Here is a 26,560-nt window from a genome sequence, read left to right as displayed (position 1 = left end):
ATCTATCCACCACTTGTCTTGCTTAGCTCTTACCTCTGGTATGAAAGCAAGAAGACTTTAGATGTCCTGTTTGTAGTCACCCAAGTAATAATATCCAGTTCTCAAAATTTTGCCCATGATGAGTGCCTTAACTGGACTTAACTCTCTGCCAGTATCTATACAAGTGTCCCAGAATGAGAACTGACTGAATATAGAGCCACCTTTGTCTAAATCTGATGGTTGCCATGAAGGAAATCAGAAAATGCCTCCAAAGGATGCACTGGAATGTAAACATGCTGAGAGAGAAATTTTCTTGTTTCACATTGATCCAAAGACCTAGACCAGTGCCACATATGTACTTGTTGAATGAATGAATGAAGTTTTGAACATGAATTTTGGGCTTGGTCTGAGAGTTCTCCGATGAGGACTAAAAGGCCTATCTCTATACCTACCGAGACCTCACTTGTTAGGTCAATTTCTAGTGTCAGGTCATCACTGATGTAGCTTCCTGCTTTCCCTGGTTGCAATGATGTCTCACATCCAAATTTTTGGGGTTGATTTTGGTCCCATCTCACCACATCTCTGGGTAGATCCACCAACACCAGGAGTTCTAGTGGCACTTTGGAGCCTAGATCTGACTTTACAGGTATTGCCAAGTCTACATCTGGTTCTAAAGATCCCTGGCAGGTAATGTATTATAGTATTTCCAGTTGTAAAACAAGGCTGAGAACTTTTTCTCTGATTGTCAGTGTGGAGTTATGAGTCAGACCCATATATCCCAGTCATGTCTACCTTAAAATACTATTTTAGGGCCTTGAGGAAGACCAATACCCAAATTTTATGCCTCCAAATCCACAAAAAGACTCTTAATATAAGACTTTGCAAACTCTTAAAATTCATGGCAAATTCTTTCCAGGAATCACAGTTATCCATCCTTTCACCTTTTCTGTGGCATATTTAAATTATAAGTTGGCATTCTTTTTGTCCTCTGATCTGGTATTATTTAAGAATTTCTCAAATATGAGTAGTGAGTATTATATAGTAGTGAATCAAAGGTCTGTTATAAGTCCTACAGCTGTGGTAAGAAATCTCTTCTTAGCCAGTTGAGCTGAACAGTGGATCTAAACTCATCAGAGCAGTTCTGACATCAGTTTTTTCTTAGAACTCCTTTGCAACTATTTTGATCTCAAGAAAATGAGTGTTTATGAACATGGGATAGGAAGCTAATTTCTAGTTTGCTATTTTTTAAGGGTCTAAAAAACTTTTTCAAATTTAATACATTCACATATTATTAGATACATTGATTTCTCTGTTGTATCTATACATTCTGTTAATATTTGTTTCTTAACTTTGGCTCAGAGTTTAGGCTATCTCTTTGGAATTTTATTATTCTCCTCATAATCATTCTGGCTTGAATCTTGACTGTATATTATTATTCTAGAAATTAGTAGTCAAAATGAAGTCTTACTATTAGCGTACATCAAGAATAATGTTTTTAATTTTTAAATGCAGTTGAGTGCTATACTTTGGGTCCAAACACTGGGAGAGCAACATCCTAAAAGCTTGACCCATATGGTTTGATGGTTCAGGGATGTAAAGTTCAAAAGCAAAATACTGCAGACTAAAATAATTGCAAAGCAATTTCACTATTTTCTCACATACCCGAAAACATTTTAGAGGAACTCCAGACACCATGGTGGTCAAGAGCATGGGCTTCTCAGACAAACTGGGTTTCTGTAGCAGCTGCTATCACACCCTTGGCACCCATTCCGTGTTGATCCGCATCTGTAAAATGAGAAAAGAGTAGTATGTAATTCAAAGGACTGCAGTGAAAATTAAATTATTTACTGTACATCAAGCCTCAGGCATATGGTGAGTAGTGTACAAATCATGGATCTTATGAATCTGTTCAATTTATAACTCCTGCAATGATCTCTTTTTTATTTTTCTCTTTTCCCCAAGTTTCTCTCAATGTATACCCTTGCAACCATCTCCATTTCCCTTTTGCAGTCATCACCTATTCAGCTTTAAAGGATCCATTTCAATTCCCTCAACACTCGGGTCTTCCCTTTAAAACTCAGATCTTTCTTTATAGAAATAAAGCAAAGATTCCTCCCTGCAGTCACATGTCCTACCCAAGCCTGTTCCCAGCCCCAACAAGCAAACTCCTCACGGTCTCCCTATGAATGGAGAGACATGTCATCTGACATTTTTCCAGTCTTGTGCAGTGTTCAGCCTGGAAGATAAGGAGGCAGAGAGAAACAGAGCAGCCTTGGGAGGAGGGGTAAATAGAGATAAATAAGTAGGGAAAAGGAGCTTTATTTTTCACAGAGTCAGACTTAAGTGCTATGAAGCACTGACTAGAACACAGATGTGGAGACATCCAGGGCGATCTCTGGGGAACATTTACAAGCCTCTTTAGGATGAACTCAGGAGTTCATATCACGGGCAGGAGGTTAGGAGGTGATACATCAGATCGAAGCTATCCATGGCATATTGGTTCTCTGGTTCCTATATAACTGCTCATCTCAATGCACTACCCATGTCAGCAGTAGGCCCCAAAGTCATGGCAAAAGCTGGAGTCCCTGGAAGGCTCACACTCATGGCAGGCAGGGCTCAGGGTCTGGTGCCAGTGGAAGAGAGGAGGCCTGTGGTAGCTCAGGCAGTAGCCACCACTCCCAGATCTACAGCAGCTCCCAGATCTGGATCCACAGCAGCCCCTAGAGCTACTGAAGCTTCCAAAGCTGTGATCACAGCTTGTTTCCCTAAGAAACAAGAGGAGGAATTGGAAACTGATTACGAGTTAATTTGTCCTGGAGAGATGTTCTTTACTCTTTGGTCTCCTGCTAGAAAAGAAAACTGAATCTTTTCTAGTTGGGCTCCCAAGGAGTCTTAACTTAGTGTAATCACAGAGGAGGAAAAAAATCTGTTTGGATAAAACTTCCTCAAGGATGTCTAGTGTAATGAGTAAATCTCTCAGAAATGTGCAGGAAGAGGATAAGGATGTGCTGAAGACCCATGGTCACAGAACCCCCAAGACATCCCACGAAGGTGCCCATTAGCCCCACAGTCTTCCAGTTGTCTCCATTCTAGACCCTCTTCCTCCCCCAGCCCCAATGAAAGCTTGGGTTTGTCTTCCTAGCTTTCCAGCTCAGGTCCTGTCTCCAGCTAGACATTTGCCTGATTTCATGGACACCAGAAAATGCTGATTTTTAGATGTCTGTGGACTGAGGAGCCCAGCACAGGAGATTCTACTGTGTGAGATGCAGTGTGTGTGGGTTGCTTGGGGAGGTGATGGCACCAAACACCCCAGTGCAACACTAGGCCTTTGCCACTTTCCTGGACACGGGATAGTGTGTCTGACAACAGGAAGCCAGGAAGCCCTGGTTCTCGCCTGCACACATTTCACTCAGGCCTGCCTTTGTACTTAACAGAGGCCATGCCCCATGATTTGCAGTGAATGTAAAGCTGAATATGACACATAATCTGACCTAGAGTAATTAACTATCTAATGCACAGACAGACATGTAAATAGAAAGTCTGCTGTCATGTGTTAAATGGTGTAATGCAAGGGACTAGCCCCAAAGTTTGTAGTTTTTTGGGTGTACACTTTTTTCTGGCATGTTCCCTTAGGAAAATCAGGCATCCAGATGTGATCAGCACTTGCTCTTGTGGGTGGTGACTGAGGTAAGGACACTGGACATTCAGAGTGATCTGTGTGTGGTAAATGGATAGAAAGCTAAAATCTGGGGAGGTGGCGGGTCCCTGGATGAACTTCCCCGGTACCTGGGAGGCAGCGTGGGGCCCGTGGGTAGGAGCAGAGAAGAGTCAAAAGAGTGCCTGATTGGAAAGTAAGTATTGAGAAGTAAATAACAATTGGAGTGACAAGAACAACACTTAGCTATTACAAAAGGCATGATATTCCATCAAAATCCTGGGAAATATGTAGTCTCCATGTGAAGACCGTAAAAACATAGAGGGAGAAATGGTCCATCTGCTTGAACTAGTTAAGGAAGATATGCAAATGTGAATAGTAACTGATGGTTTTGATGAAGATGATTTTGTTGAATGTGTTGCTGTGTACAAGATTGGTGGTTGTGCTTGATGCCTCTCATTTAATGGAGCGGACATGATAATGTCTATATTTTGGGTGTAGTGAATGGATGCAAACTGAAGGCAATTTTTCCTGTGGATTTTATTTTAATTTTAGAGATAAATGTCTCATTCAATTAATCTCTAAAATTAAAATAAATACCTTTTGCTAGGCATTTTTCAAGAGAAATTACAGTCAGGACTGTAACCAAAGTTTATCCATATTAAAATTAAATTATACATTTCAAAGAAAAATTAAATTATGTTTATTGCCAGGGGTGCAGTTTTTGTCTTGTCATTCTGCCTGACAGTTCACCCATTTCAGAGCATAGTGATGCCTGTGGGAGTGTAGCAGCTGCACTGGACCATGGGAGAGAGGGTGGTTCTGAGTGTGGATGGAGGATAGAGTGGATATAGGTATTTATATCCTTACCAGCCTTTTCTTGCCTCCGGCACATGGTCCCTGTCTCTGGCTGAGAGTTATTTTCTGAATCATCCCTAACTCTAACATGAGTGACCATTTCACTCGTATTGTTAGGGGTCTTTTCTTTCAATAGCTCCTGGCTTGGGCAGAGGCACTTGGGCAGAGGGAGATGGAATGAGGGCTTTTTCATGGCAGCTGGGTGGCAGGGCTGGGTATAGCTGTAGAGTGACTTCTAGTCATTGGGATATAACAACTGAAGAGTAAGATCTCAAGTTTCAAAATGTTCCAAGCTATGGGTGAGGAGCTTCCCATGTTTTCCATGGGATGTAGCAGATGTCCATAGGCTTTTCCCCGGCCCCATCCTTGACTATCTGGCTTAGAAGGCTCCATACTTGTCTGGGTGATGGTGTTCATCAACATCCTCTCCCCTTCATGAGGACCTCCCAGGCCCTCCATTTCTTATCAGAGCAGGAACTCTGCAGGCCTGAGGCTGAGCAAATGTTCTGTGATGACAGCGGATTGGCTGGGGGACCACAGCCTGGCAACTGATCCAGAGCACGAGGACAGCTCCCTGAAAGTCATCTGTTTCAGGAGTACCATCCTTACATCTCCCTAAGGTCCTGGGGAGTCAGGTGACAGGAGACCTTGGCCTGGCTGGATAAAACCTGAATAATTCCATGACTCAGTAGTGTTAGTGGGAATGATGGAATCAGGTGGTCTAGTGGCTCATGTTTGACTGCTTGAGTGCATTTTCATCAGGCCATACACATTACAAATAAATGATAATGCAAATAACAACAACAACAAACACATCTCCATTTACTGCAAAACACAGCCCCTCCTCAATGCAGGACCCTCCCATCATCAAAACTATTAGCAAAGCCATGACAAGCAGCTGAGTCATTCTTAGGAAGAATGGAGTGAGAGAGTCTGGAAATGCCACATGCTCTTCTAATTTAAAGACATTTTTTCTCTCCTCTCCTCTAGGTCATAACCTTCCCCTCCAAAATGTTTTTTGCATTTTGAGATATGTAGCACCTATCCATGACCATAAAGAATGAACCAGAAAGATCTAAGCGGTAGGCGGAATTTTTCTTTTTCTTTTAAAAATATTTTTGGATTTTTCTTGCTATGCTAAAGTGGAAAAGCTAACAAAAGAATTCAAGCACCTCATTGTCTAAAGAGGGACTAGGAAGAATCTCAGACTCATCACCACAGAACTTACTCAAAGAGGCAGAGCTGGTCTGGCATGCTGACCCCATACTCATCCCTCCAACCTGATCCAGTGTGTGGACAAGAGAGATGATGATTAGATTATCTTTTTCAGAGTGGGAGAGAGTTATGTGGCTTCCCATCTCCTATAGGAGGGCTACAGGACAGCAGGACTCCCTTCTGGGGTGGGAGAATATTTGAGATTGTAATTGCATACTGAATCCTATTGAACTGGACTATTTTTTTTTTTTTTTTGAGTCAGGGTCTCACTCTATCACCCCTGCTAGAGTGGCATGCTCATGGTTAGTGCAGCCTCCACCTGCTGGACTCAAGTGATCCTTCTGTCTAAGCCTTCCAAGTAGCTGGAACCACGGGCACACCTGGCTAACTTTTTGATTTATTGTAGAGACGAGGCGTCACCATATTGCTTAGACTGGCCTGGAACCCCCAAGTTCAGGCAATCCTCTCGCTTCCACCTCCCAAAGTGCTGGGATTACAGACGTGAGCCACCACGCCCAGCCTGGACTGGTTTTTAGATCCTTTATATAGCTATGAAATCTGTCCCAAGTATCATTAAGAGAGATCCAATACAGCACAGCAAAAGGCAGTGGCTGAAAGTAAAATAAAAGTGTTTCTTCTTGTAGCTCATTTAGTCTAGATTGCGCAGCTGGAAGGCCTCTGAAGAACTCTGTTCTAAGGGTCTCTCTGGGGTATTTCTGCCTTTTCACTATCAGTCAATCAGTAATGCAATTCCAAGGAGAACTCTTCCTTCTTGGTGCTATTAATCACTCCGAGATATCAGTGTTTCATGGTCAAGGAGGTTGTGAAATGCTACATAAGTTATTGATCCCAACAAGTTTTATGTCCCCAAACCTCACTTTGCCTGAGGTCTTCAGTGGCTAGAGGGTACACCTGGTGATCAGAAATCCATCTCTCTTTTTGAATTGTTCCAAGTCTGACATACCCTGCAGGTCAGTGCTGGGACTAGAAGAGTTGAAGAGTGGTGGAACCACTAAGCAGCAATTTGAGTTGGGATTAGAAAGACCTGTTCAGCTCAACAGATTCAAAAGAAAGAAGGATTGAACCAAGGGAGGAAGGAAGGGAAGAAGGAAAAGAAGAGAAAAAGGGAGGATGAATGGGCAGGGTCTGAGTACAAAACATGAGGAAAGGGCAGGTTGGTGGAGTTGAAAGGGAGAGTCTTTGATTCATGAAGTCATACACCTTTAAAATATAGCACCTCAGATGTGGGAGTTCAGCAGCTACAAAGAGGGGGTGTTGAAGATCAGAGAGGATGAGATCCCTGCAACAGCAAAAATCTCCTATTGGAATTTCTTAAAAGATGAAATCCCACGAGGAGGGGAAGAATACTTGGGAGTTTGGAGGGTGTGAGCATCATGCCTCAACTCTGAGCTGAGGTGCACTGGTACTGATTCTCAGTATTGTCCTCATGCCCCTGATAGAGACATAGGCACCTATCTCAGGGAGGTGTGAAGCCCTCTGTGTTGTGATGGCTGTGAGGGAAAGGGGAAAGGAGAGGAACTTTCCTGATTGAAGGGATTCAGGAAGCCCCCAAGTTGTCCAAATAGTTACCTTTTATACCTTCCGTAGGCCTATCAACTCTTATTTTTCTTTTACTCTATTTTCTTCCCCTCCTTTCCTGCCTCTTCCTTTCCACCCTCTGTCTGTCCCTCCCTCTCTTTCTTCCTCCCGCTTTCCTTTTCTCCCTCCCCCTCCTTCATTTCTTCCTCCCTTTCCCCATTCTCCTTTTCCTTCTCTCCTTCCTTCCTTCCTCCCTTCACTCCCTCCTTCTGTTCTTTCTTTAGAATCTGTTGAGCTGGACAGCTCTTTGTAATCTCCATTCCTAGGTTCCTCGTATCTTCTTGGACAGACACCAAGAGTTTTCCTGTGAGGAATGTCACAGGACTCTTCAAATACCTGCAACTTGGCCTACCTTCAGACCTATCATTTTAATTTTTTCATTCATTCACTTATGCATTTACTGAATTATTCAAACAAAATGTGTTGTACTGATATGACATACCATGCATTCTGTTGCACACAGGAGAGTGTTAGAAATGAGTAAAATTTGTTCTTGTTTTTGAGTAGCTCACAGAGTAGTGGGGCAGACAGACGAATAACAAGCTAAGTGTGATCCAATATGGCAAGGCTAATATGGCTATGAGGAAAGTCCTCAGACACAAGGGCAGAGCCTTTGGATATCAGTCTCCTTTTGCCTCGAGTGACTCTGAGGCAGAGAATGTGTTTAGATGTTACCACCTGCTGTCACTTGGGGGTGAAAAGTAACATGAGATCACTGGTCTGTGACAACAGTACCTGTACAAGTAGCAGGAGCAGAGGTGTAGAGCCTTAATCTGTCTGTGGGCAGCCAGCCAAGATGGCAAGAGGTGCTCATACAACTCAGGGAGTCTTCACCAGGGAGAAGAGATTATGCTGGTGCTAAAGGAAGAATGGAACCAGGAGGAATCCTGGGAGGATCTAACACAAAATGGAGGGGGCAGAATCATGGGTTTGTTAAGAGCACTCATTTTAGAGTCAGACATTCCTGAGTTTGAATCCTGCTCCCCCAGGTAACCCTGGTATCTGGGAGTGGGAGGCAGTTATAAAGTGATAGAAGCACAATAGACCAAAGATGTGAAGGACACAATCAGAGACAGAGACAAGAAATTGACGGAAGCCATGATGACGTGGTTTGCAAACTAAAATACATCTGAGGACCATTGTGTTAGTGTCTTAGTGACTGTGAAATTCATTCTAAGCGCTCTAGGAGCAGTTGAGGGGAGGAAGTGATCCAAGTTGACTGAGGTGTCTAAGGGAGATTAGCAGAGCTGAGAATAATGCTTCCTTGATGCGGTGATGACAAGGCCGTTAATAGGGAAGCTTGTGAACAAGCAATTGAACAAGCGTTTTGGAAATTACATAAGCTATGTAGTATTTTTCCACTGCATTTTATTTTGCGTGTGTGTGTACTTCTAAAAATATTTATTTATTTAAGGAAAAGTCAGGCTATAATTTTTTTAAAAAAAGATGTGGGGTACAATTCAGGATTAGGTATACAAGTGGTCATAGTACAGTTAAAGTTTGAGCCTTCCTTTGGTCCCCACTTTGTCTTGTTTGAAATCAGGTACGCTTACTGATATTGTGTCCCCCTCCCCCACCCTGGCATTATCCCACTACTACCTATTTCTTTCTTATAGTATTATGGTAAATGTTCAGGGTCCGCTTATGAGTGAGAACATGGCGTGGTCTGTTCTTTGTTTCTGTGATAGATCACTGAGTATAATAGACTCTAAATTCATCCAAGTTGCTGTAAAGTCCATATGTTTGTCCTTTATGGCTTCCACTGCATTTTATTTAACATTAGAGAACAACTGCCCTCTGAAACACCACATCTCAGAATGGGACAAATCCTTTACATCACAGGTATTAATTACAATGATGACAAAGTATTATTTTATTTTTCTTTCTTTTTTTCCTTTCTTTTAAAGATGTGGGGTATTATTAAGGATTATGTATACAAATGTTCATTATGCAGGTACCTTTGTTGATGAGGTGTGCCCCTCCTTTCCCTCAACTGCCAATCCTACCCCCATACAAAGCATTATTTTTAAATAAATATTGATGACAACTGTGTGACTATTCTGTTACAAGGAGGCCTATGGCTAATGAAATCCCTTGTAGGTGGTGATATAAGTAATATTCATGGGAAGAAAAGAGCATCTGTGAGAAGAGGATTTTTCACTGGGGCTGTGAAGAGAAGGAAGAAAGGCGATGGGGAAGGATATGAGGACAAAGGGGTACTTGTGCAATAACTTTGTTCCATTAGTATTCACAATTTATCCCCTCTCCTTTCTGGGCTGTTGCTTTGGTGTGGAACCTAGCAAATACTTGATGTTCCTTTTCGTCACACCAAAGTCACTACCTCAAAGCCTCTATATTTTGCCTAGGCTGAGTGTTTTCTCTGGGTTTATTAAATGAGCACTAGTGTCTCCTCAGGTTGAAATGTCAGCTGAGGAGAGGGTTACCGTGTTTCACTCTGCATTGTACATAAAATTGGGAAATGTCTGCCTTGGACTCCTTTTAAATATGAGTTCTCTTTTGATTCCCCACTGTATTCCTAGTACCTACAACGGAGCACATATAGATGCTCAATAAAAATGTGTTCCAGGCCTTAGGACTTGGTGTCGCCTTGATGAGATTTGGGAGAAACTGTTTTCTCTACTGTTGGATATTCTCCTTTGGGAGTTTCCATCATTAAAAAGTCCTTTTATTACTTCTAGCTTCCCAAGATCTCTTTGAAGTTTCAGCAAGGTATGTTATTTGTTGATCCTGCTCCCTTTCTTCTTCACTCATATTAGATTCAACCATAGCCAGAACTCTGTCATTTCTTTAGAGTGGTGGAGTGTGGTGCTCTGCACCTACAAGCCTTATTCTGCAACCCCTGTCAGGAGGCGTGCTCTAACTCCCCAGTTCTGTCTAGCCTGTGCTGTGCCATTTCTAGGTCTGCACAGAGCAACTAGGCCTGTGTGTGGGTCTCTCTCACATCCTGGGTGCTAAGTTCCATGGACTGTGTCAGGCATGGCACACTCTCACCTGGGGACCGGGACTTCCATCCCCTTCACTGTGGCTTACACTGTTCCTGCCCCTGGTTGAGAACTCATCAGTGATTTCAAGCCAAACTTAAATGGGTGGACAAAGCCATGACTCCTACTTCGACAAATGCCTTTTTTTTTACACCTGCTGGTGCATATCTTACATTAAAATTGTTCAATATCATATCAGATATTAAACAATTTCAAGCCTAAATTTAAAGAATATATTTACAGGGTTTGATAATTTTTTTTAATCCAATGGGTTTATAAGGTTGTTCATAGATTTTTGTTTTTTATTCCCCCTGCCTGTTTTACTTAGTCCCTGTTATCAGTTTCTCTTAATATTTGCAATTTGACTCTGTTTTGAGCTTGGTGACATTTCTCTGACTTTCTGGCATTCAGAATGAGATATTACTCTTAGTTCATGTAAGGAAATATTATTCAACTTCGGGATCATCTGAGTGTCACAGTTTAGGCCAAGACATGAGACTCCCTTTAGACTGTGACTCCCATGTGTTGATATCAAGGTAGTGCGGATTTATAAAATTAATAAATGTTTGCTTTTTTGATTATATCTGTTTATAATGCCAGAAATTATATTTTCTTTTTTCTAAAATTCTTATATCATATATACTACAATCATCTCATTGACTAAACTTCCGGTCACATCTCTGCTCTGGGATCTCATTAATTTAAACAGTTTTCTCAGTTTTCATCCCTCTCTCTGGATTTTTATAGAGTCATTGAGTTAAACTTCCTCCCCGTGGTTTACATCTCCTTCTTCCGTTGTTGATTCAGCTCCTCTTTTGCCTGTTTTGTGTTTCTTCGCTTCCTGATTTCCTGTTTTTAAAATTAAAACTCAGACACAGCTTATTAAAATGAAGTTCCATATCACACACTGTAAGTTCCCTGATTGTGTCAGCATCCTCTCAGGTTTCCCAGAAAATGGCAGTCTGTGCACTGAGAGTTGCAGGGTCTCAAACCAACACAACCTGAATCCTTCTCTCCCTCTCATCCAACAGAAAACTCTTCTACTCCCTTTCATGAATGGAGGGGATCAAATCTGCTATTCTTTCTGGTGAAGTGTTAAGGTTCAGCCTCTCAAGTTGGGCTCTGCTGGCCAAGGAACTGAAGGAAGATACAGAGTGAAATGACATGTAAAACACCGGTGGTGATGAGAACAAGAAGCTTTATTTTTTGAAAGGACCAGGCACAGGCACTACCAATCCAAGGCAGGTGCAGGAGCGAGGGAAATTGAAATCCTGGATGGGAGGCAGGAAGATTCTCCTGGGGTGGGCTCAGACCCTACAAAGGAAGCCCTCAGCTCAACCTGTGAAAAGCCAGAACGGGGTAACTGGGTAAGGATGTGTCGGGATGAGACTTTTCAATGGCCCTTGGGACGTTGGTTTCCTCTAAAATCACTTGTCTCAGCATCAGGTTCCAGGTTAGCAGCAGCCCCCAGAGCTGTGCCCGCAGCCAGAGTCCCCTCCTTGCTGACCATTGCCCCCGCCACAAGAGTCGGAGTTCCGGAGCCGGCAATGGTGGGACCTGCGAGGCCTGTGGTGGCTCAGGCAGCAGCCGCCCTCGGAGCTGGGGCCACAGCCCCCATGACTTGGAGCACAGCCAGAGGAGGCAGTAGGCAGGCACTGTGCTGGGCTCTTTGGGGGACACTTGGGTGAGGGGCACTTGGGTGGGGGCTGGCACTGCTGCTGGTTCTGCTGGCAGGACATCTTGGCAGGATTTGAGTTGCCCTGGACAAAACAAAGCCACTTGTCAGTTCAGAATCTACAGCCTGTTATCTCCCAGACTCTAAGACCAGCTGCCTCTTGGACCAAGAGTTGCAGGAGGGCAAAAGAAGCTGATTTGGAGCTGGTGGGATGCTGTCAGATGCCTCTCACATTGCTCTCCACCCAGGACAGATTGCTGCTAGTCTAACTGGGCATCCATGGTTTGTTTCTAAAGAACACTAGGGAATGAACCCATTTAGGAGGCAATTATGAGCTTGTGTGTCAGCCATAGAAATTCTGCCAAGTCCCACATCCCTCCCATAGTACCTCCCTCCCTCAGGTCCTATCTCTGGGTCTTCTTTACAGACCTCTCTGTTTCCCTCTCTTCTGCTATGACCTTAGCTTTCTGTTCCAGTATCCCAGATTGAGTCTCTTCCCCTGCTGGACACTCACCAAGTGCAGAAGAAACAGGAGAGGCTGTTCCTGAGGAGACTGTGGATGAGAAGCCCAGGCCAGGAGCACTTTTATCCTGCACAGGGTGTGTGATGCACAGCCCGGGAATGCAGCTGCTTTCACAACCAGGGAGGGGGCACCTGGCACATGCCTGGGGCCTTCCATTTATCAACTTCCTGTGCACTCACCAAGATGTCCAATAAGAGGGAACCAGGAAGTTCTGATGTCTGTCTAGCTGTGTCTCATTCAGGATTTCTGGGGGGTTGCCATTCCACCTTCCGAGCAGCATTTCTTCAGCTCATGGTTTTTAATGCAGGCTCTGCCCCTTGGGCTTTCCAGGAAGAAGGCATACATGGAGGAATTCTGTTATAATGGAGCCCACAATCTGTCAGGAAAGAGAGATGGAAATGTTAATACACACATTAGTAAATGTCCAGTCAAATAGTCAAATATCAGGTGCTCAATGCTGTAGTACAACTGTGTATAACCTCTTTGGACTTGAGGCTATAGTCTCTGGTTTTAACCTCCCTTCTCCCTGAGTGCAACCCAAAGCCTTCCACATGTTCAAATGTCATGGGTCACTATCTTCTTGAGCTATTGTGATGAAAGAAGTAGAGGGGAAAGTGAAGAAATAGAGTAAGACCCTGTCTGGGTGCAGCGAGACCTCTAAGAAGATCTTGATTTCCAGAAGTCACTCTTGAGGTCCCTGGGGAAGAGAGATAGAACTGAATTGATTTTTGATGAGTAGAGAAATGTATTAGACCTGATAATATATGAAGTTTGAGTATGGCCTGTTTATGTAAATTCAAGACTTTTATCTTGAATTTACTGTTTGTACTATACTTTTTAAAAATTTGAGTTGGAGTCTCCATCGCCCAGGCTAGAGTGCAGAGGTATGCTCACGGCCACCCTAGCGTCAACCTGCTGGGCTCCAGAGATCCTTTTGCTTCAGCCTTCCAAGTAGCTGGAACTACAGGTGTGCACTACCACCCCTGGCTAATTTTTGATTTTTATAGAGACTGGATCTTGTCAAGTTGCCCAGACTGGTCTTGAACCAGCGGACTCAGGAAATCCACTCACCTTGGCCTTCCGAAGTGCTGGGATTACAGGCTGAACTACTGAGCCCGGCCTGTACTACACATTGAAGTACAAATAATCATCAAGAACACAACAAAAATTTAGTGACTTTTTAGTTAAAATTTTTTTCTACTAAATTATATAGCTTATTCATATTTTCTGTCTTACTAAAAAAGTTCATGACTAATTTACCAATGATTAAAGCAGGCTAAAAATAATACACATTATTATTTATGACAATTTAAATGAAATACTTTCATAGTAAGCGTGTGGGGAAAACATAGCCTTTTGTTTTCCAGCTTTGTCATGATGCTAGGCCTGGGATAGTGTCAGACTCAAGGGAGGGCACCTCTGACCCAAAGGCTACTTCCAGGAAACTCTGACCTCAGGAAAAGTCCATCTGTCTCTGGTCTGAGAACCTGGTAGGAGAAACCTACCAACTATCTGTCCTCCACAAGCTTGGCATTTGACCTGAGCCCCTGTTTGTTCTCCCCAAAATTTATATGTTGAAGCCCTAACTCCCAATTTGGTCATATTAGGAGGTGGAGGCTTTGGGGGATAATTAGGTAATGAGTGTGGAGCCTTCCTGAATGGGATTAGTGCCCTTATAAAAGAGTCCCAAGATAACTCTCTCATCCCCTTTCTGCCACGTGAAGATGCAATGAGAAGTTGACAGGAAGAGGACCTAGAAGCAGGTCCCCACCAGACCCTGACCATGCTGGCACCCTTATCTTTGACTTCTAGCCTCCAGAACTGTGAGAAATAAACTTCTGTTGTTTTTAAACCATTTGGTCTGTGGTATTCTGTTATAGCGGCTTGAACTGAGATAGCCCTTAGCTTTTTAACTGTCACCCATACCCTCACTCCTGGTATTTCCTCTCACTGAAGTTCCTCATTTCTACATGTTTCATTCATATAGCTTCTGTGGAGCATAAATCATGTGTCAGGCAAACTGAATGGTAGTGAGAATATAGTAGGGAGCAAAGGAGACCCCCGTCTCAGCCCTCAGGAGCTTCTTGTCTAACACAGACCACAAACACCAAGGGAGGAAAGATGACTGCTTCCCAGGAAGTGCCTCCATTTCTGTGAGCCTTGTCTAAACCTGTCTGGGATTACAGACCCCCTTTTTAAGTTAGCACTTATTAAACATATTTTGTGATTCTTTAGAAGCAAGGAAAAAGTCCATTTGTGGCCAAAGTGGTGAAATCTTGAATCATCTGGTGGGGAGCATTGGAAAGGTAAACTCAATCATAGTTTTGATAAGTTCAAAATTAAAGATATTCAGTAACCATCTGTAAGAGATTTCTCTGTATTTCTTCAGGAAATACAGATCATGTTCTGTCGGGTTCCCTTCAGCTCTGTCCCTAACTGTCTCTCATGGATGTCTCAACACCCTAATGTTCCTAATCTTCACTTAGAACTAAAGGGTTGCTCTTTTGCAGATATGCATTGACTATGGGGTCAGTTTCACAATAGTCATCGCTGCCAGAAGCACCATCTTAAGGAGAGAGGTGTGTAGTGACCCATGAATGTTATAGAAACACAGAGACCAGCTTGAATAAATGATCTTAGGAGAAGTTCTTGACTAACTAATGCTAACTGGCATTATCTAAATAGGCATGTAGCTTTTCAGGTTTGCCTCACTGTGTACATTTTATTGGACCATACAACTTATATGCCAATGATGAGTCTTCCTTTCCAACTGATGAGAGCTAATTGCCAGTTCAAGACTCATCATTATAACAATGTCTACTTGGCCATACTCATCTGAGTCATACTTAGGAAAGATGAGAGAAGTTAGATAGAAAAAGCTATCTTTTCGTTTTTGTTGAGATATAATTACAAATCATAAAATCCACCTTTCTATACTGTAGAATTTTGTGGTTTTTAGGATATCTACAAAGTTGTACAGAAGTCACCTCTGTTTAATTCCAGAACATTTTTATCTCCCCCAAAGGGAATCTTATACCCATGACAGTCAGTCCCCATCCCCCACTGTCTCCCTGGCAACCACTAATCTACATTTGGCTGCTATGAATTTGCTTATTCTAGACACTTCATACAAATGGAATCATTTAAGGTAAGGCCTTTTGGGTTGGTTTATTTTATATTGCTTAGCATATTGCTTTCAAGATTTATCTATGTTGTAGTATGTATCAGTACTCCATTTTTATGCTTGAATAATCTTCCATGTTATGGACACACCACATCTTATTTAACCACTCATCAGCTGATGGACATTTGGGTTATTTCCAAGTTTTAGTTATTCTGAATAATGCAGCTATGAACTTACTTTTTTTTTGTTGGTCTGAGTCTCACTCTGTCACCCAGGCTGAAATGCAGTGGCATGTTCACAGCCACAGCAAACTCAACCTGCTGGGCTCGGGTGGTCCTTCTGCCTCAGCCTTCCAAGTAGCTGAGACTACAGGCACACACCATCATACCTGGCTAATTATTTAAATTTATTGTAGAGACGAGGTCCTGCCCTATTGCCCAGTCTGGTCTCAAACCCCTGGACTCAGGCAATCATCTCGCCTCTACTTCCCTAAGTTGAACTTAATTTTTATTACTTCATTTCTTCTGCTTTATGTTTAGGTTGCTCTTCTTTTTTTAATATTTTAAGGTAGAAGTTTCAGTTATTGATTTGGGATTCTTTCTTCTTTTTCGTTATAGACATTCAAATCTGTATATTTCCCTCTGAGCACTTGTTTTGATACATCGCATAAGTTTTGGCATGTATGTTTTAATTTTTATTCATCTCTAAGTATTTCCTTAAATATTTTAATTTTATTAATCTCAAAATATTTCCTAATTTTCCTTGTGGCTTTTCTTTGACCCATTGATTACTGAAAAATATTTCTAAATAATCTAGTTTCTTCTGTTATTAAATTGCCATATAGGCAGAAAATGACAATTCCTTGGACATGGGGTTTTTGGTGAGTTCCAGACCTGCTATGTTCCCTCTAGTGTACTCTAGGATTTTAGCGTTCAAAACTACAACACTGAGGGCAGGAAGAGGACAAGTTAAAATGTCACCAAGTTCACTGTTCTTTTTTTTTTTTTTTGAGTTGGAGTCTCACTCTGTCACCCAGACTGGAGTGCAGTGGCCGCTGCCGGCCACTGCAACCTCGACCCGCTGGGTTCCAGCAATCCTTCCGCCCCAGCCTTCCGAGTAGTCGGAATTACAGGCACACACTACCATGTCCGGCTGATTTTTTGATTTATTGTAGAGATGAGGTCTTGCGAAGTTCCAGGCGGGTCTCGAACCTGCAGGCTCAGGCAATCCACTCACCTCAGCCTCCCAAAACGCGGGATTACAGGCTGAGCCACCCAGCCTGGCTAAGCTCACTGTTCTTACCAATGTTCAGTTACTTTTCAGAAATGAACACGTCTAATATTTTTTGCAAGCCTTTGGTAAATGTTCAGAGTTTTGCCAAAGTTTGTTTTGATAATTTTTGCAAGTTTTCTTGGTGCTTTAATGGAGGAGAAGATTTTTAGAGATCTTTGCTACACAATTCCCAAACTTATTTGCTTACTTAAAAACATTTGTCTCTAATTTGTCATCTGGGTCATAAACTTCCCATTCATTAAGGCTTATCATCTGGAGATATACAGCTCTTGTCATCACCACAAATATATATACCGAGTCTGTATGAGGAAGTAACATTAATCTTTTCTTGTTTTATTGAGATTTGACAAAAATAACTTCCAATTTGTAGACAACAGGCACTAAGAGCCCTCCACCTTTAAAGAGAGGTTAAAAGTGCCACAATGCTATTATTCTTCAGTCTGTTATAGAGTACATGATTAGTAAGCTAGTGACCCAAAGTTTCCAAAGCAAAATAGAATGGTGTGGATTTTCTCTTACAGTTTTAAATGGGGGAGGAAAACAAGATATTCTTCCCACACTCCACTAGAGTAATGGTGATAGGCATTTCAAGGGGACAAATTGCAGAATGGAGAGATGCCTAAAAAAGCAAGGAGACTAAAATTTCATGTTTCAAATGCAATTAACAGTTCTTTATGGCTATTCTAGAAAGAAAAGGAATTAGAATGGGAAAATTGGAAGGGGAGTGGTGGAAGAAGAAGTAGCCATTCCCCTGATATTTGACGTAGCCAGAGTTCATGAGATTTCCTGAGCCAAGTGGACAGCTTCAAGGGCAATTAGGCATGAGCTGTGTGGACATGGTCCTTTTTGGAGTGTGGCTGGCAAAGCGAAGAACCCTGTGGGTTTACGAGAGGGACTGAGAGTGCAGAGGAGTGTTAAAGAGGGCAGATTTATCAGGTCTGGTCGCTGTGCTGTGAGGTTATCCTTTCCAAGGCTCTTTGAGGAAGTCAATCATTTTTCTGCTGAGAAAGTCCTTATCCTTCAGCAAGGGAATGGGACCATCAAGAGACACCAACAGTACCAGTCAAATATGAGATGATTGCCTCTTTCTCCTTTCCCTCATCCTAGCCCCAACACAGTGGAGAAGGAAGGGGTCCCACAATGGAGAGGAGGCTGGGAATGAGTGATAGAGCTGACCATGTCTGTTTCTCACGCAGTCCTATAGGAGAGGGTTTGGCTGTGTGTGGAGGAGGAGTTAAGATTCTTATACTGAGTTATATTCAACTGGACAGTATGGGATAATCCCTGAAAATTATTAGAATATTCATTAAAAACACACTTGAGAGGTTATCAAAGGAGAGTCAGTGTAGCATAGTAGAAAACAAAGACTTGAGAAGGGAAAAAAGACCTATTTGTATCCCAGTGAATAGAAACTGCTTGGTAAACTTATTAAAAGGCTCTTGAAAGATTTTTGTACCAAGCATCTCTACTGGTTCCTCCTTCCTTTCCACCATCAGTCATCAATAATCAATTTTAAAAATTAAGTCATATTTCTTAAACTGCATTCAGGAAACATGCTGTAAAATGAGTTAATTGTCACTCTACACAGGGGGAAACCCCCAAAAGATATTCTCTTTTGGTGGGCGGGCCCTTGGTCGTACAGGCTGCCCTTGCTAGGTGTTTTAGGAACCCATTGACATTAGTGTACCAGCTAGAGTTGTTGTGAGAAGGTGCGTTCATCTTCAGTGAATTTTTTTTGAAGTTTCTTGCATCAAATTTGCCCATTTAATGTTGGGTACAAAAAACCTGCCCACACCATGCTGAGTGTTCAGCAGTTTTTGGCCAAAAATCTCCCGGAGTGACCTCTTTTTTTTTGCCTGGATGAAAAGGGTCCTCAAAGGGAAACATTTTGCCAGTGTGGAAGAGGTGAAGCAAAAAATGGCAGAAGCACTAAAAGGCATAAAATTGATGAGTTCAAACACTCTTTTGAGCAATGGTGACTAATGGTAAAACATGCGAGAAGAATTACACAATTTTTAATAAATAAAATATGAGTATTTTGGGGTCCTCTGTTGTACAAGTCGGGGTTTATAGTAAAAAATATGAAAGCTTCAGATGTCAACACTGGAAAATCTTGTATCTTCAAGCCCCTTGTCACCCTCAAACACTTCAGCTTCTGTGAGTTATGTGGATAGTCTATAATGTGATCTTTTCTTATCCTTGAGCTGGGTTTCAACACTCAGTGCAGATTATGATGGGCCTAGAATCCTGAGGAAGGGCTCAGATCATAAAATATCCCAGAGAATTTGGGCTGTTAAGAGGTGCTGGGAAAATAGATGGAGCTAAAGAGAGTGTTATCATTTTACAGTCACATAAAGGAAATGGGGTCTGGGATGGAGGGAAGTGGAGAGAAGCTGGGTGTTAGGGGATAAGAGAGAGTGAAATTTCCTGTGTCACTGTCTGTAGGCCGCAAATGCTTGGTAGAAGGGAGAGAATGGTAAAAGAGTAAAATTTTCAAGGAGAAATGATTTGGGATGCCTTCAAGACTGTTCAAATAAGTACCTATTCCTTAAATTTGCTGTCAGCTTTTTTTCTTTCCCCTTTCCTCTCTACTTCCTTTTTAAAATTCCTTCTTTATATTTTTTTTTTTTTAAAAATAAATAAACAGATGCTATATACCAGTCATGGTGATAGATGCACAGTCCACTAGGTGCTAGACACACTTACTCTTAAATAAATGAGATACAGTCCTGGTGGAATAGCTCACTGTGTAACGGGGCAGACAGACAGGTAGTTGACATAAGTAGATGTGAACAACAATAAACGCATGTGAAGTCTTCAGGTTTAGGCAAGAGTTCTGGGGTATCAGTGGTATTAATCTCCTGCTGCCTTGGTGTGTCCAGATGTCATCTGGTATCACTTGGGAGTGGCTGAGGTGAGGTCAGTGGCCTGCAAGAACTGACAATGAGTATGCCTCATGGACAATGGTATGAGAAGCCTGATTTCTCCACAGAAGAAGGTGGCTCTAGGGGAATATGGAGAGAGCCAATGAAACCCGGGATGTAGGAGTGTCTGTGTAGAGGACAGTGGTATGGGCAAAGTTGATGTCAGAGGGCAGAAGCGGTGGGGGAAAAAGGGCCAGAATAACAAGTTCATTAAGAACATTGCTTGGGGAGTCACATATTCCTGGCTTTGTTTCCTTATTTCTTCAGGTGATAGTTGTCTGAGGGTAAAGAGATTTGGGGAAAGAAAAAGCTACAATGTAATGAAAGCACAATGGACCACAGATGTTAGAGTTGAAACCAGAAATGGAGATAAGAAACTACCCTACTTTTAATGTGCGATGTGTCATTCAATCCCTCCCTCTGTATGTTTCTGAGTTTCAGACATAGATGAGAGAAGGAGGCGATTCATCTATGCTGGAATAGCAGGAGAATTTAGTTGAAAGGTGAATTATAATTGATAGGAGGTGAATGATAATAGATAGACATGGTAGTGTTACTGTGTACACCTAACATAATGCAATTGATGTGAGTCACTAATGCCTGTAGAAATTTCATTTAAATTAGCTGTGTAAGTAGCAAAGTCATGAAACCCAACCTAGATGCCCATCAGTGGTGGATTGGATACAGAAAGTGTGGTACATATTCACCATTGACATTATAGAGCCATACAAATATTAAAACATGTCTTTTTCAGCAACATAGATGCCACTGGAGGCCATTATTCTGAGCAAATTAACTCAGAAACAGAAAACCAAATACCACGTCCTCACTCATAAGTGAACATGAAAGCTAAAGACTAGGTACACAGAGACATAAAGATGATAGCAACAGACACTGGGGACTCCTAAATTGTGCAGGGAGAGGGAGGGTAAGGGCTGAAAAATTACCTGTTGGGTACCATGTTTACTATTTAGGTGATGGGTTTAATAAAAATCCAAACTTCACCATCATGCAATTTACCCATGTAACAAGTCTGCACATGTACTACTTGAATTCAAAGAACTAAAATGCAAATTAAAAAAATACAGATTGGCCGGGCTCGGTGGCTCAGCCTGTAATCCTAGTGCTTTGGGAGCCCATTGGTTCATAGATTCGCCCAGGCAACTTGGTGAGACCCCATCTCTATAATAAATCAAAAATTAGCTGGGTGTGGTAGCACATGCCTGTAGCTCCAGCTACTTGGAAGGTTGAGGTGGAAGGATCGCCAGAGCCCAGCAGGTTGAGGCTGCGGTGGCCGGGAGCGTGTCACTGCACTCCAGTCTGGGTGACGGAGTGAGACTCCAACTAAAAAAAAAACAAAAAACAAATCATCTGTGTAGAATTTTCCCATTGTCTTTTATTGTAACACTAATGGTGCATTTCCTTCTAAAATATAATCACACTTAAGAATAGAATAAGAGATTGGGGGCAAGATGGCTTGGATTTGATCAGAGAGTGAGAATCCCTGCATGGGTGAGTGTACAAAAAAATTAATCTGCATCTGTTTGTGTGTGCAAGTGGGTGAGCGAATGTTCAGCTGAAGGGAGACATGGGATCAAACACCCGGAGGCCCCTTGCAAAAACAGTTATAATTTACCACTGCTCAGAATTTGTCACCCGTTGCACACAAAAGGATCCACTATCCCTGGGGCATCTCTCAGGAAAAGGCAGAAGGGATCAGCTGGCACCTGGCTCACACCACCATCTGTGGCAACAGACCAGGTACTAGCAGCAGGGAACATGGAGAAAGCGTGGGGAATTCTGGAGCTGAAACCCACCAGAGGAAAAAAACACTAACTGCTGCCATTTTATCTGTTCCAGGACTGAGCAGAAACCTGCTTTATCCTGCCCATTTCTGAGCTGCCAGCATCCTGAACAGCCTGTACCCTGAGACCAGGAGGTGATCTCTGCACTCTTCTGGAATTGGCTATCATTTGCCCAGAGAGGATACTCCAAGTACATGATACTGAAGAGACAGACGCCCCACCTCCACACTGGACCAAACACAGACACATGCAACCAAAGTGGTAGACCTAGCAGCAGACAATTTGGGAGCTTTTCTCAGGAAAATCTGCTGGAGCAAGCTGAATGCGGGCAGTGAGGACTGCAAAGGGAATGCTGGAGGGAGCCTGAGGCAGACTCCCAGGAAAGCAGAGGGAAGAGAGCCTACCCCAAGCCTGGATGGGACTCCAGAGCCTTGCCACCAGGTTCCAAGATCCGGAGACTTGTAACTGCTGGGAGGGAGAAATAGCTCCTGGCAGAAAAACTGAGCAGACTCTAATACCTGTGCAGAGAAGTGCTACAGGGCAGCCTCCGCATAACTGCAGAACTGCATCTTGAGACCAGATACTGATATATGCATTGCATTGGGACTGCTCTTTGCAACCTCAGAGAACATTGCCCCCAGTGCATAAGCCCTGACAGGTAACAACAAATATTGAACCCTATAAGATCCACCCTCTACCCTGAGCCAACTGCTGTGTAATAGGCGCAGACAGCAGAACTGACAAGAAAGAGGCTGGTGGTGGTATTGGGCTTGTTTGATTATCTCATTTGGTTGCTTTGTTTGTTGGTTGGTTTTGTCTTTTCTTTCCATCTTCTATTTCTCTTTCTTTGATCTTTCTTGGTTCTTGTGTGTGTGTGTGTGTGTGTGTGTGTGTGTGTGTGTTTCTTTCTCTCTCTTTCTATTATTCTTTCTTCTTTTCCTTTCTCCTCCTTTTCCTTTTCCCCTCCTTCTCCTCTCTGTTACCCTGTCTTGGACTCAGGGACTATGCATACCTATTGTAAGGTCATATTGTGTAGAGACAGAGAGTGAGTCCCAGCTGGCCCATTCACCAGATAGCAAACGTTATGACCTGCCAATAGGTTCTGAATCCTCGCAGCACCCCTCATCCCCTAGTAAATGCTCAAAATTGTAGAGGCAGCACAACACCCCACCCCCAGTCTTACTTCATAATTGAACAAACCTGGAGCCCTGGCTGAAGGACACAAAAGGTAGAGCAAATATCGGAAGTGACTGATTCTCCATTTTCCACTGAACAATAGAATTAAAAAGAAATACAGGGGAATTGCTACAAATGAAGAAAAACCAATGGAGAACTGCTGGTAACCAGAGCCCCAGCAAAGAGTCAGTGCTAGAAAAAACATCTACTATGGAACAAACAATGGTTATCTCCAAGAACAATAGTACCCAGAAGGTACCTAAGGAGATTAGAGAGTCATCGGATAGAATGAATACAAATCAAGAAATGCAAGGTATAAAATGAAATGAAATTGCAGCAGAGTTGGACAAACTCAAGAAAGTGTACTTAGAAATAACAGAAATAAAAAAATCCTTCCAAGAAATAAATGACAAACTGACAAGCATGGGAAGCAGAATTGACCAAGCAGAAGAAAGAATCTCAGAGCTGGAAGACCAAAATATGGAATTAACTCAATCTATTAAAAATATAGAAAAAAACTTAAGAAAGAAGAAGAAACTCTCCAAGAGATATGCAATTTTATAAATAAATCAAATGTATGTTTGATTGGAATTCCTGAAATAGAGAAACAGAAAATACCCTGGAACAAACATTCCATGAGATCATTCAAGAAAATTTCCCTTATCTGGCCAAAGAGATGATTATACAAGCACAAGAGATTCAGAGGGCCCTTGCAAGACATCTTATGAGAAGACCAATCCTTAGACAGGTAGTAATTTGCCTACACAAAGGAGGTATAAAAGAAAAAATCCTAAAAGTAGCAAGGGAAAAAGTTCAGACTTTCTAAAGGGGTAGACCAATAAGAATTACTAGACTTATCTGCAGAAACACTACAGGCTAGAAGGAATTGGATCCCAATCTCTAATGTTCTCAGAGATAAACAATTTCCACCAAGAATTTCCTACCCAGTCAGGTTAAGCTTCATCAGTGAGAGAGAATTAAAATTCTTCCCAGACATCCAATCCCTAAGAGAATATGCTGCTTCGAGACCAGCTTTATAGGAGAAGCTTAAAAAGGTGCTGTGCACAGAAGAAACAAGAAACAAAAGAAAGACCATATACTTTGCAAGATCACAGACAAACACAGAAGCAGCAGAACACACAGCATACCTGCAAAAATGAAAACACACACATAAATTAACACAAAAACTAAATGAAAACAAAAGAGCCCTCATAAGAGCATTATGACAGGGACAGACTCTAACATTTCAATAATCAGCCTGAATGTAAATGGACTAAATGCACCACTGAAAGGACATAAAATGGAAAACTGAGTAAAAAAATATGACCCAGTACTTTGCTGTTTCCAGGAAACTCATCTCACTACAAAGGGTGCTCACAGACTCAAAGTTAGAGGATGGAAAATGAATTTCCAGCCTAACAAATCACAAAATAAGGCAGAAGTCATGATGTTAATATCAGACAAAACAACCTCTAGGCTATCAAAAATTTAAAAAGATAAGGAAGGACACTACATAATGATAAAAGGTTTGATCCAGCAACAAGAAATATCCATCGAAAACATATATGCACCCAACACAGGAGCACCAGCTTTTATAAAGCAGCTACTAAATGTACTAAAAAAGATATTGCCTCTACCACTATTATAGCTGGAGACTTAAATACTCCACTAACAACCCTAGAGAGATCATCAAGGTGAACACTCAACAAAGAGATCCAGAACCTCAACTTGATGCTTGACCAAATGGACTTAATAGATACCTACAGAACACTCCACCCAACAACCATGGAATATACATTCTACTCATCACCACATGGAGCATACTCCAAGATCAAACACATCCTTGGCCATAAATCAAGCATGCATTAATTTCACAAGATTGAAATACTGCCATGACCTTCTCAGACCACAGGGAATAAGAATAAATATCACCACCAACAAAACTCCCCCCAAACCCACAAAGACATGGACACTAAACAGCATGATGCTGAACCACTCCTGAGTCAACACAGAAATCAAAGCAGAAATTCAAAGGTTCTTGAAAACAAGCAAAAATGAAGAAATATCTTACCAAAACCTCTGGGATGCTATGAAAGCAGTAGTGAGAGGGAAGTTATATCTCTACAAACACACATCAAGAAAATAGAAAACACATTAACAGCCTAACAAATCACCTAAGGGAGCTAGAAAGGCAAGACCACCAAGACCTTAACTTTAGCAGAAGAATCAAGATCACAAAAGTGAAAGCCCAAGTACTGGACATAGAAGACAAAAATACCACAGAAAGCAATCAATGAAACGAAAAGCTGTTTCTTTGAAAGGATAAACAAGATTGATAGACACTTAGCAAGAATGACCAAGGAGAAGACAGAAAAAGCCCCCACAAAACACAATCAGAAATGCAAAAGATCAAGTTACAATTAACCCTAAAGAAATGCTAATGATAGTTCAAGATTACTACGCTGCACACCCGTATGAAAACAAACTTGATAATCTAAATGAAATGGAGGACTTTCTGATATCACACAACCTCCCAAGGTTGAAACTCGAAGAAACTGAGATCCCAAATACACAAGTAACAACCCAGGAAATTGACTCTGTCACAAGAAAACTACCTACATAAAAAGAAATCCCTTGATCAGATGAATTTCAAGTGGAATTCTACAAAACATACAAGAAGGAGCTGATACCAATCCTATTGAAAGTATTCCAGGCAATTGAAGAAGACAGAATGCTCCCCAATCATTTTATGATGCTAACATCATACTGATACCCAAACTAGATAATGATCTAATAAATAAAAGAACTATAGACCAATATCTCTGTTGAACATAGATGCTAAAATTCTCAACAAGATTCCAGCAAACCAGATCCAACAACATATCTCAAAAATCATCCACCATGACCAAGTAGGCTTCATCCCTGGGATACAAGCTGGCTCTGAAAGGCCCCAGCCAGCCATGAGGAACCCGTCCCATCCAAAAGCTAAGCCTAGGCACGGCCCCCACCTAAAATGGTGCTCCCACCTAAGAAGGTGCCTGGCCAAACTAACATGGAGGCTCGGATAAGGCTTTCTGGGTTCTTCTTCCACAACAATGCCCACCGTTCCCGCACCCACGAAAGCCCCCACCAATCCCCAAAATACCTCACCTGTTGACCAATAGGTAACTGACAGGTCGCTTTACATTTCTATAAAAGCTGCCACACCCCTGCCTCCATGCTGCAATCTGATTCTCAGGTTCTATAGCCACCGCACTCATCCCCATGAAATCTCTTGGCCTTAAAGGGTGTTGAGTCTCACTGTGCGCCACCATCTTTCATTGGTGCCGTGACTCGGTCGGGTATTCTCTCGCCCAAGGTGGGACCCCGTCCCGGTGCTGGTGGGACTCACCCCTTAAGGCCTTCGCCCATTCTCCTGAACGCCAATGCTACATCCACCACCGGCCTTCGGATTGGTAAGTGTCCCCACACTGAAAACCTAAAACTTTGCCTGGGACAACCAGGGAAACTGGCCGTTGATCGTCTGGCAGCTCCTTTGGCCCTGGGCAAGGGTGGGGGCACACCCCGCCTAGGTCTTTATGACTGCAGCGGACACCTATCGGTTTTCCCTTGGCCGCTAGAGATTTCAAGCCTTCCCTCCCTCCAGTTTTGGGTAACTTTCTTGTCAAAAATCCCGGTACCGCGTTACCCTTAACCTCCTTGATTCTCCAGGAGAATCTGGGTCTACAATAA

At 42.3% G+C, this 26,560-nt stretch overlaps 1 protein-coding gene across 1 annotated transcript; it reads right to left on the bottom strand.

Annotated features, from left to right (window-relative positions):
- Positions 1-11,762: 11,762 nt before the first annotated feature.
- On the bottom strand, positions 11,763-12,047 carry LOC103267921 (late cornified envelope protein 3D-like). Its single transcript, XM_008065487.1, has one exon. The coding sequence runs from the start codon at positions 12,045-12,047 to the stop codon at positions 11,763-11,765; it is 285 nt and encodes a 94-aa protein (XP_008063678.1).
- Between the last annotated feature and the right edge of the window lie 14,513 nt (positions 12,048-26,560).

This window comes from Carlito syrichta, unplaced genomic scaffold, assembly GCF_000164805.1.
Source record: "Carlito syrichta isolate Samal-C Ts95f unplaced genomic scaffold, Tarsius_syrichta-2.0.1 Scaffold308573, whole genome shotgun sequence".
NCBI lineage: Eukaryota > Metazoa > Chordata > Mammalia > Primates > Tarsiidae > Carlito > Carlito syrichta.
Note: the sequence above shows the minus strand (reverse complement) of the source record. Positions and strands in the feature narration are given on the sequence as shown.

Bases quoted from the DNA above. Each gene is read 5' to 3' on its own strand.
- LOC103267921 (XM_008065487.1), bottom strand. From the start codon at position 12,047: ATGTCCTGCCAGCAGAACCAGCAGCAGTGCCAGCCCCCACCCAAGTGC.